Raw genomic sequence first — 12,500 nt, 5'->3', positions numbered from 1 at the left:
TGGATGACCAGCACATGTTGGGGTTATTTTTCCTATTTGATTGCTGGTTATAGAAGTACTGCTGTTTGTCTTTAGAAATGCACTTTTTAGCTTGATTTCAGAGCTGTTTGTAGTAATTAAGGTCTAATGGGTTTTTAGATTTTAGCCAGGTTTTCTAGGCTTGATCTCTGAGAGTCATAAGTTTTTTTGGTGGATCTCTTTAACCAAGGGGCATGATTTATTTTGACTGTCTTGCTTTTAGTGGGAGCAAGACTGTGCAGGATATTTAGAAAGGTGTAATTAAAATGAAGAAGAGCAACATCTAATGGGAGAGTTTTAAGACTATTAAGGATGTTGTTGAAGGTGATGGGGTTAAATTTGAGAGAGTATGGACAATTTTGATATTCTGGGCTTTGTTAGAGGAGGAATAGGCATGAACAGTATAGGCTGGGAGATGGTCACTAATAGAGTTGGGCAAGGTTCCTGAAATTGTATTTTTGGAAGGGTTGGTCACTAGAATAGAGTGTAAGATTCTGCCTTCAGTTGTTTCGTTATTGTGCCTGTTAGGGGTGGAAGTAGGCTGTGTGAAGTGAAACAAATTTATGCCAGGAGATGAATGTATGGAGGAAATGGAAGACGTCATGTTGCCTAGTATAATAGTTGTGTGTGTGTGTGTGTTTTTTTTTTTTTTTTTTTTTTAGGAGACCCAAGAGAAGTTATTTTCTAAGATGGCTGTTATTTCCAGGAGGTATATAAATGACAATAATACAGACTTTTTTTAGCTATTAATATTCAAAAAGGAAATCAAAATGTCAGCATTTTGGAATTGAGGGTTAGATTGAGAGTATTGGGGTATATGATTGCGATACCGTCACCTTTCTTGTTTAACCTATCTGCTCTGATTATGTTAGTTTGGGGGGAGAAACTCTCGAGTCTTGAATAGAAGGCTTTAGCCAGGTTTCTTTAGCGGCAAGGATATTTGTTCTGTTATGAGAGTGCCAGGCTTGGAGTTCACAGGATATTACATATACTTTGGAAGTTTAGGGTGGTAATGGGAAGAGTTTCGGGACAATTGGCAGGGATAGTTTGAGAAGGAAAGTGTTGTGGGGACCAGGGGTAGGATGGATGTCTCCTGAAAAGATGAAGGAAGAGAAAGTGTGATAGATGGTGTGTAATATGAAACAGCTTGTTGGAGATGTAATGGGGAATGGAGTCAAAGGAATTGAGAGGATAGTGTAAGGAATAGTTGGTGGAGAGGATACATTTGTTTGTAGGAAAAAGATGTTCTGTGATCTAGGCTGGGGCTAATATGGAAGTAGAAATTGTGAGGGGGAAAAGGTGGAGCTGGATGCATAGTGTGTACGTGGCAGTAGAGGGTGCAGGTTTAAGGTAGTAATTGGTGAGAAGAGAGAGGGTTAAGAAAAAAGAGATTATTGGTATGGAATAGTGAAAAGTAGAAGACATGTATTGAAGGATACTGTAGAGGTAGTAAAGGTTGCTGATAGGAAATTAGGTAGGAGGGAGAGGGAAGGGATTGGGCTGGGTGGAAGGGGGTGTGGCTGTGACTGTAAATGTAATGAAAGAGGGAGTGGGTTGGAATGAGGGTAGGGGAGCTGAATGAGCCCAAGCAAAGGGTGAACGGAGCGGGATGAAACCAGGACCAAGCAATACCAGGTATCAAGAAAGATGAAAAACAGTTTGCAGAAGAGTAGGCACTATTTATAGTTGTGTGTATAGCTTTCATTCAGCTGCTTAAATTTTCATTTGAGTGTAGAAAAGACTAGCAAAAGAGATTGAATGTTTAAAGATCAGAATTTGGCAATCGTTTCATGTGCAAGATGTACAGTGAGGACTGGGAATTTGCACTTAGTCTCAGAGTTGGTATGTATAATCAGCAGGGGTGTGGGAGCTCCCCTGCAAAAGTGTTAAATTATTTATTATTTATTTATTTATTTTTTTTCATATTTTTAAGTTGGGTTTGATCACTGAAATTTAGAAAACATTTCTTGAGTACCTTTTACTTTTTTTTGTGTTTCAAGGATCTGTAATAGATTCAAATACTGTATTTAACAAATCTCTTTATTTGTCATAGGTGTGTGTGTGTGGTGTGGAAGAGCTACTGTGCCAGGGTTAGTCACCTGTAGGTTTAAACATTGGTTCTGCAGAAATGGGAAAAAGGGGCTGTGGACAGAAATGGGAAAAAGGGGCTGTGGACAGATGTGCGAGTTACAGCCTAGAAAGTTTCAGCAACATGTAAAAGCTGTTCATGTTACAGGATTGCATTTTACCAGTGAGACAGGAAGTATTTTATCAGGTATTTGCATATGTTTCATTAGAAACAAGATAGCAGAGTTGCCCCAGGATGAAAAAAGCCCAGGTGACATTGTTCTATTAGTGGCTTGGGAGGATGGGCAGATGTTCATCATGTTTCACTGTTGCAGTCATGACTGTAGGGTTCTTCCCTGCCGGCAGGCAGCCCTCGGTCGGCCAGAATCCCAAAGTCTGGGTCCGGCGTCGGCTGTTCAGCCATGCTCCCTGATGTCAGAGCGCCAGGAGTACAAAGCTGATAGCCGACGCCATGTTCTCCAGTCTTTCTTGCCGTGCGGTGATAGCAGTTCGCAAGTGCCGGTCGGCTGACTCCTGATAAACTTTTCTGAACAAACTTCAGTCCGAAGGCTTTCTTCTCCTACTCAAAGCTAAGTACCCCGTTGGGGAAACTTTTTTCTTGCTCCAGTCCGATGTCAGAAAAAGGTAATAATTGTATTTCATGTGGGAAGCAAATACCTCCTAAGGATTTTCATTCTTACTGTATTCCTTGCTTAGGCCCTGACCACGACGTAGCTAGTTGTCGGTTTTGTGCTAGATTCAATCAACGTACAATTAAACAAAGGTACGATTTTGCATTTCATTACTTCGGTAGGTGTTTTAATTATAAAATGTCGGATACGGTTCCGGCTACCGGAGTTCTCAAGGACAAAGACAGGCCTCCGAGGTCCATATCTGATGATATTGTACAAGTAGAGCCAGCTTCAGGTTCGGCCGTCGTCAGTGAGGCGCTTTTGCAGCCCCTGTCAGCCATTTCAGAACAGATGATCGAAATGGACTCCCACGAGGAGCCAACTAGTCCTTTGAATATTTCTGTTGCAGGACCTTTGGACAATGCTCCTTCGGATGGGTCTGGAGCCGCTGTGCAGGTACCGTCTTCCGAAGGGGTTTTCAGGCCTACTCAGCTTCTAATAAAGGCAAAGCCTAGGACAAAGGCAAAGACTCCTTCTAAATAAAAGACTACAACACGGGCCTCTTCTGATCCGGCTCCCAAGTCACAGAAACAGTTACTCAAGATGGCGGAGGACTTGCTTATTATGATTAGGGGTTCTCATCCCCCTCCAGATAAAAGACTAAGGCAGGAAGTTTATTATGACTCCTGTGATCAGGCTTCTTCAGTTTCTTCTTCTGACCAGGATTTTTCTTTCTTTCTTCATCCAAGACCAACAAAACAATGCTTCAAAGAGAAGCAAACTCTTAATAGGTTCCTGGCTAAAGAGACTTCTATATAACCAAACACATTCACCAGTAACATCCTAACTAATACGGCTCCCACATACCTACAATCTCAGAAATAACACCTCTACCCACTCTCTGTAAGCAACCAACTAAACTTCACTGCACAGATCACAGCTTCTCAGTTCTTGGTCTTAAACTTTAGGGATCATTACCCACCCATTTTAAGTATCTTCCAACTCATTATTCTAACCACATCTCAATGACTACCACGAAGAAGCCAAATATCAATGTTACATCTCTGACAACATTCTATAATCCCTCCTCCTCTCCCATCCACTTGTTTTCTTCAAATCTGCTCTTAGACTACGTACATAAGCACTTGACAAGTGCCTGCCTTTAGTAGTTTTTGCATATACATCATCATCTTCTTTTCGGCTGTTCCCATTAGGGGTCGCCACAGCAGATCACCTGTTTCCATTTCTTGCTGTCCTCTGCATCTTGCTGTCACACCAACCACCTGCATGTCCTCTCTCACCACATCCATAAACCTTACCTTAGGCCTTCCTCTTTTCCCGTTACCTGGCAGCTTCATCCTTAGCATCTTTTTCCCAATATACTCAGCATCCCTCCTCAGCACATGTCCAAACCAACGTAATCGTGCCTCTCTGGCTTTGTCTCCAAACCTTCCAACCTGGGACGACCCTCTAAATATACTTATTCCTAACCCTGTCCACCCTCGTCACACCCAGTTCAAATCTTAACATCTTTAATTCTGCCACATCCAGCTCAAACTCTTGCCTTTGTCAATGCCACTGTCTCCAATCCATACAACATAGCTGGTCTCACTACCCTCTTGTAGATCTTCCCTTTCACTCTTACAGGTACTCGTCTGTCACAAATCACTCCTGACACTCTTCTCCACCCACTCCATCCTGTCTGTACTCTCCCCTTCACCTCTCTTCCACACTCACTGTTACTCTGAACTACTGACCCCATGTATTTAAACTCATCCACCTTCGCCACCTCTACTCCTTGCATCCTCACCATTCCTATATTCTCCCTCTCATTCACACACACATATATTCTGTCTTAGTCCTGCTGACCTTCATTCCTCTTCTCTCTAGAGTATATCTCCACCTCTTCATGGTCTCCTCCACCTGTTCCCTACTCTCACTACAGATCACAATGTCATCTGCAAACATCATAGTCCACGGGGACTCCTGCCTGATCATGTCTGTCAACCTGTCCACCATTGCAAATAAGAGCTCAGAGCTGATCCTTGATATAATCCCACCTCCACCTTAAATGCATCTGTCACTCCCACTGCAGACCTCACCGATGTCACACTACCCTCGTACATATCCTGTACCACTCTTACATACTTCTCTTGACACTCCCGACTTCCTCATACAATACCACAACTCCTCTCTAGGCACCCTGTCATATGCTTTCTGTAAATCCACAAAGACACAATGCAACTCATTCTGACCTTCTCTATCAACACTCTCAGAGCAAACAAAGCATCTGTAGTGCTCTTTCCTGGCATGAAACCATACTGCTGATCAATAATCACCACCTCCCTTCTTAACCTAGCTTCCACTACTCTTTCCCATAACTTCATGCTGTGACTGATCAGTTTAATCCCTCTGTAGTTACTACAGCTCTGCACATCACCCTTATTCTTAAAAATCTGTACCAAAACACTTTTCTCCATTCCTCAGGCATCCTCTCACTTTCCAAGATTTCATTAAACAATCTAGTTAAACTCCACTGCCTTTTCACCTAAACACCTCCATGCTTCCACAGGTATGTCATCTGGACCAACAGCCTTTCCGTTCTTCATCCTCTTCATAGCTATCCTTACTTCCCCTTGCTAATCCACTGCACTTCATGATTCACTATCTGCACCTCATCCAACCTTCTCTCCCTCTCATTCTCTTCATTCATCAATCCCTCATCAAAGTACTCTTTTTCCATCTGCTCAGCACACTCTCTCCTCGCTTGTGAGTACGTTTCCCTCATTATCCTTTATCACCCTTACCTGCTGCACATCTTTACTAGCTCAGTCCCTCTGTCTAGTCTAGGTCCTTTTCTCCCTCCTTAGTGTCCAACCTTTTGTACATCTCTTCATACGCCTTATCCTTCGCCACCTCTGTCTTTGTCATGCACCTCATCTCTCTTTGACAGTCCCACTTCTTCGCCGACCTCTTTCTCTGTATACTCTCCTGTACTTCATTCCACCACCAAGTCTCCTTGTCCTCCTTCCTCTTTCCAGATGTCACACCCAACACCTTTCTAGCCATCTCTTACTAGCTCTGCTCTAGTTACCCAGCTATTCGGTAACTCTTCACTGCCACCAAGTGCCTGTCTTAACTCTTCCCTGGACATCACCTTACAATTACCCTTTTTCAATTTCCACCATTTGATCCTTGGTGCTGCCCTCACACTCATCCTCCTCTACTTGATCACCAATGTCATCCTACAAACCACCATCCTGTGCTGCCTAACTACCCTTTCCCCTGCCACCACTTTACAGTTTCTAATCTCCTTAAGACTGGCCCTTCTACATAAGATATAATCCATCTGTGTGCATCTTCCTACACTCTTGTATGTCACCCTATGCTCCTCCCTCTTGATAAAAATACGTATTCATCACAGCCATGTCCATCCTTTTCGCAAAATCCACTACCATATGACCTGCATTCCTCTCCTTAACACCATACCTACCCATCACTTCCTCATCCTCTCTGTTCCATTCACCAGCATGCCCACTGAAATCTGCTCCAATCACCAGTCTGTCACCCTTGGGTACAGTCATCACCACTTCATCCAACTCACTCCAAAATTTTTCTTTCTCATCCATCGCACACCCAACTTGTGGAGCAGATGCACTAACAACCTTCATCATTACACCATCAGACACTCTCTTCACCTCCAAAACACTCTTGGCATACTGTTCCTAATGCCTACGCCATTTCTCCTCCCATCCACACCATGATGAAACAATTTGAAACTGCCTCAGATACAAACTTTCACGTGTGTAATAACATAAAATCATTTAGTAAAACGTCCCCCATATTAGCACATTTTTTATATTCTATTAAAGTTCTTCATGAAACAAATGTGTTACATTTGTTACATAAAACCATTCAGAATTTCACTGTTTTACTACTTGGTTATTTTGTCATTAATACCTGGGGGCATTGTATCTTCCAATGAGTTGCCAATAAAGTTCCCTTCTTTCTAAAAGCATTTTCCAATTACCAACTTCATGAAAAGCATCTACCTTCTCCATTACACTATTACAAACAGATGAATGTCTGCAAAGAACATTAGAGGTGCCTCCCCTCTTTATAGCATATTTGTACTGGTAAACTTTCTTAAGTCTTTCTCAGTCTTCCCAAAACAAAATCATTGTCAAAAGGCAAATGTTCATTCATCGCATTTGTTTCGAGTTATACCTTTCTGAATGAGATGGAATGTTTCATACATGTGAAAGTTTATTTTTTAACACGTATAATAGAAATCCCCATTTTTTTGAAGTATGAACATGGATCAACCTAGATTAGTGCAGCATTCTCTCACCATCATGTTGTCTGTGTCAGATGTAGTAGGAGAGACTGTAGCTTGAATTTTGGCTACCATCCAAAGTCTACCTGCACAAATCCAAGTATCACAATGTATTTAACCTCAAATGTATTATATTGATATTCTAAATGATTTGAATTTATAAGTAGCCTCCTACATACCTGAAAAACAATCTAGTTCATAGGTTCATACTAGGCTATCTGCCCGAGGGCATTTACAAGCCTAGCCCATCGTTTTGTGGCTTACGCCACCCCTTTAGTATGGGGAACTATACCCATTATTTTGCTGTGCCTCTGTCGAGCAGTGACACTGAGGTAATCCCTGGGGTATATCTGCGATCTCCCATCCATTGGTCAAGATTTCTCTTGAACAAGGCCAGCGAGGTGCTCTGCCTCACATATACCGGGATTTTGTTCCACAGCATAGGGAGTCTTTGGGTGATGAATCTATCCCTCCAGCACGTCCTATTAATAGCCGTGTCGAGGTTTAAGTCTCCGCCCTTGTGGCTCTGATGGATCTAGATTTTTGAGGTGAAGCATATTCATCAAATCTGGGTTTGACATGGCCTTGTATGTTAGGCAAAGGTCACCTCTGAGCAAGCAGCGACTGAATAGAGCTGGAGTTCTTTCAGTCGGGCAGCATAGGACAGATTTTTGAGACCCTTTATCCTTTTGGTGAGGAACTTTGTGGCCTCTCCAGCTGCTGCAAGTGTCGGGTCAGATACATTCCGAATGGGGCATTGTACTCAATCATTGGTCTGATGAGTGATGAGTAGAGGGAGACAATGACCTCCCTTGATCTAGATGAGAATCCCTTCATGATGAGGTGGGCAATGTAGAAGGTCTTCCTAACTACTTTAGCTACATGGGTGTCGAATGACAGACTACTATCAACCTGGGTCCCCAGGTCCCTGATAACTTCTTCTGTGCTCAGTGGATTGCCACCTATTTGGTAGCTAGGGGTAACCTTGTTTTTCGAAGGGTATGACTATGCATTTTTGGCATTTAACTTTAGGCCATGGCTCTGGCACCAGTTAACCGCTTCTGTGAGACCCTTCTGAAGGATATCTGTGTCAGATGTGTTTTCTACTATGGCGCCCAGTTTGCAGTCATCTGCAAACTTTGTCAGCCATAACCCTCCTGTGTTTGCTTGTACTTGAGAAGTAGATGCCAAACAAGAGTGGGCCCAGGACTGAGCCCTGTGGGACACCACTTGTGACAGGCTTTGAGTCTGACATGGCGCCAGCAACTCTGACCCTGTGGGTTCTGTCACTCAGCCAGTTTGCAACCCATCTTGTGATGTATGGGTTAATATTTAAGCTGATGAGTTTTTCAATGATACCCGAGTGGGGTATTGTATCGAAGGCCTTCGCCAGATTGAGGTAGGCTGTATGGACTGCCTTTCCCTCATCAATGGCTTTGGTGACTGTTTCGAAAAAGTCAACCAAGTTTAAAAGGCATGATCTGCCTTTGACAAAGCCAAACTGGGTTGGATCCAAAGTCTGCAAATTCCCTATGTCTTTATTTATGAGGTCCATTATGATCCTCTAGTAGTAGTATTCCAAGGCTACACCCCACACCACATATTGGCTCACTACACTATAAACCTAGGTGTCACCATTATGATGCAAGAGGTCCAGCTTCTAGAAAAAAAAATCAAACAAATGAAATGTACTAGTTATGATATGTTCCTCAGATTTTTTTTTTAATAATGTTGCATTTGTAATGATAGAACTGCAATTATTTTACTGTAATAAACATAAATGCATTGCAGTATCACATTTGTATAATCCTATTTGAATAAACCTGGACTATAAACCCCACATAGTCAAAAACTTGTTTCCCTTTAACAGAGAAAAGATTTGAAAAATTGGTTATGATCACCCGGAAGTAGCAGATGTGAATTACCAGACAGTACTGTGGATATCTTTGCCATTTGTCCTCTGTCAATTTTGTATAACTAGTAATTCAAGCATTTTCCCTTTCACCGTGGGTTTGAAAGAGAAGCGGATAACCTCAAGGGGCTTTGCTCAAAGTTTCATTGTTGGGATGGAAGAGTCCTTTGTCAAACATTTTCCTTTTTCTTCCTGGAAGTTCTGAAATTGAAAAACCTACACTAGAAGCACTCTCTGGATTAATACATTTAGCTCGACAGCCAGGTTGTTCCATTAGCAGAATCCAAACCTTCTTCCCCCTCTGAAATGCCAGCTATGCACACACACACACACACACACACACACACACACACACACACACACATTTTAATTCCTTACTTGTCCTGTAATTACCCGCGGTGGTGGTGCTGCAGTAGCATTGTCGCCTCACAGTAAGACGCTGTCCGGTTAGATTCTCAGCTAGAGCGTCTTCTGCATGGGGACATGCGTGAATGGACATACCTTCGTTAAAGGTTGTGCGTCAGGGTTGGTAACTCAGCACGTAAAAATCAACTACCAATCATTAGTGGACCAGAGTTCCGCTGTGGCAACCCCTAACCGGGAAAAGCCAAAAGAGACAACTTGACCTGTAATTCTATCAGCTTTGGAACGAATATTGCTAGCTTGCTCCTTTGTTTGATTTGTCAAAGAGCAACAGATCCATGTTTATATCACTTGTATACATTGTAGTCATGAATTTTAACAGTTTACTATTCATCTTTTCTAGTTCATCTAATGAAATCTCTATTGTCATGTCCACCTGCAACAAAAGCAGTAGTATTCACTTCTAATTTTAACAGTTTACTATTCATCTTTTCTAGTTCATCTAATGAAATCTCTATTGTCATGTCCACCTGCAACAGAAGCAGTAGTATTCACTTCTGATGTGCTCTGATGACAGCTGTCTTTGCAGAAACAGTAGAGTCCATTATCTGAACGATTTATTATCCAAAATTTCAGTCCAAACACAGCCTTCCAAAGCTTTCGGGTTTGAGCTTGTAGCCTGGTTGTGTGAGAAAAATATTCTTTATTGTCCACTGGAGTCACTGAATGGCTGAAATGTGTATTCCCTGCATGCAGAAAAAATAGATGAAAAAACTTTTTTTTAATCTGGTTTAATGTATGTTTGATTATTCGAACTACCCTAGGTCCCAATTCGTTTGGATAATCGACTCTCTACTGTACAATATGGACATGGGACTGCGCCCATACAAAAAATTCAGTATTACTCGGTTACTCTCTAAACCTTTATTTTTTCACAATTTACGATAACTTTAGAGAGATTCTTTAACTTTAGTCACCTTCTGCAAAGAAATAAATGCAAATTTAATTGTTAATTTACTAGCATTTATTTTGGGGAGTATGCAAAAGATATCTTTCGTCATGAAGCACCCTGTATCTCTCCAGGATCAAAGGAGTTCTTAACTAGGGAATCCTCTTTGGCACTGTGCAGTTTTGTAAAGGATCCCTCACCATGTCCGTTGGAAAACGTCATTTTAAAGGCATACATTGACTTCTGTTAAAGAGCATGTAACATTTTTAGACATTAATGTAATATTATATTTCATTATTAACTGTACTGTTGATGGTGAGTTTACATTTATTTTGTATTATAGGATGTCTGTGTTTTTTGTATTTTATTTTTTTTTCTCCACCACACATGTTCTAATTATGCTAATACTCCTAGAATAATGAAATGCAAAGTATAGGTCAACATTTTCCATAAAATAGCAAAGCATTTTGGGCAAAACACGTGTGACGCCATTTATTTATGTTGCAGTGTTGTAATATCTCGGGGTCTATATTAGAACAGCGAACGCTGAAAACGGTGAACGTTCTTAGGTTGAACTGAAAAAAAAAAACACAATGTTGATTACACGGAAAAAAAATCGCTGCTCCAAAAAAAAAATGTACAGACAAAATACAGTGGGGGAATTCGCCCCCCACACCCCCCAACTTAAATATACCAACTACGAAATCGCACCACAGTGGAGAAAATTTCAGAGTCCCGAGAATGGCCCAGCATTTTTTTTTTCCCCCTGGGGGGGAAAAAAATCACAGGCCTTTGATATTATGCGACCTCGCTTTTTTTAAGTTGACATGAGAGCGTTCTCTGTTTTCAGCTTTCGCTCATCTAATGTACACCCTATCTCATGTGGTCAACATCACATTAAAGCAGTCTGATTATAATATCTACCTGACAGTATATTTTTACAGGGGTTGCGGGTCTGCTATAGTCACACCTGTTATAGAAATATAATAGTTTGCACATTGCTATAGATGTTGAAGCATCTTGGAAACATCAGTACATGGTAGTTATCTGTCCAAACTTCAGCCACTGTGAGATGTACTTTGGTTTAGATTGCAGATTTAATAATGTTCAAGTGGACTGCTTTATCAACAAACTAAAACCTAACATCATCTGCTTTTTGGACCACAGACAATATAGTGTGACATGTAAATCAGTAATAACAAACTCACAACAAACTCAAGTGGAAAGTTTATGAAAAGTGTCACACACTAGCAAAGGCGTGTCCTCTACCAGGCCTAATCCATCAAGTAGGAGGACTAACACTTCTGATGCTTGTTTTATTTTAGGATAAAATGTGAATTAGTGTAAACTGTTTGAAATGCTCGTGGTTTATCTAATTTCTGTGAAGTGTTTTATACTTGACACTCCGTGAATGCCTGTTCACCAATCCATATTTCTGTCCAATATGTTCCATTTCATGCCTTGCAGGTTTCATTCCCTGTGTACCCTTTCCCTAAACATTATGTTCTGTTCCTTGCCAACACTGACATGCATTATCTAGTGTACCTTTCTATTGCTAAGAATCTCCCATTCGCATTTCCGTTTTTTTCTCATTGTGTCCCATTGCCTTTGAAAATAACTCAAAGGGAGTTTTTTCTCATTGTGTCCCATTGCCTTTGAAAATAACTCAAAGGGAGTTTTTCTTTCCTAGTTTCATATCCTCTGTACTACATCTCCCATACCCCCCATGGTGTGTGTGATTCTTTTCCTGTACAATATACCACCAAGGAAGCCTGTGAGGGGGGAAAGCCTTCTGGTATTGCAGTGTTTTTAGAGTTTACTCTGGCCTTTCAATAATCTGTAGCTGGTTAGATTTCATGTACGATAAGAGTCCAGTCATACCTGGGGTACTTCCTGCTTGGGAGAATGACCAGTTATTGTTCATGGCATTAAGGTATCCAGAAGTTAAAGGTGTGAGTACTGAATGTTTGGAGTAAATAAATTGCAAGAATAAAAATTTCCTGAGATTTCCTTTAGCCAGATCGACAAATGGTGGATTGTTTATCATGTGTAATATGGACAGATAATGCAGTAGTATGGAAATGCTTCAATGCGATTTGTATTTCTCTAGGAGCAGTTAAATAGAGTGATGTCGTCTCTTGAATACATTTTAAAGGAGATCCAAGAAAAAGAAAAGAAACAGCAACAGAAAATCACAGAAATCAAAGTGAGCCAATTATGTTT

At 41.2% G+C, this 12,500-nt stretch overlaps 1 protein-coding gene across 1 annotated transcript in view; it reads left to right on the top strand.

The window, feature by feature from the left end:
• The window catches only part of LOC122813718 (zinc-binding protein A33-like), a 101,631-nt gene that overhangs the window by 20,857 nt on the left and 68,274 nt on the right, over positions 1-12,500 (top strand). Inside the window, exon 2 of the mRNA XM_044086185.1 lies at positions 12,388-12,483. Coding sequence (XP_043942120.1) covers positions 12,388-12,483 — 96 coding nt within the window. The remainder of the gene's footprint in view (positions 1-12,387; positions 12,484-12,500) is intronic.

The sequence above is a fragment of the Protopterus annectens genome, chromosome 10.part0, assembly GCF_019279795.1.
Source record: "Protopterus annectens isolate FY-2018-M chromosome 10.part0, PAN1.0, whole genome shotgun sequence".
Classification (NCBI taxonomy): domain Eukaryota; kingdom Metazoa; phylum Chordata; order Ceratodontiformes; family Protopteridae; genus Protopterus; species Protopterus annectens.
The sequence above is the reverse complement of the archived record's forward strand: the minus strand, read 5'-3'. Positions and strand labels throughout refer to the sequence as shown.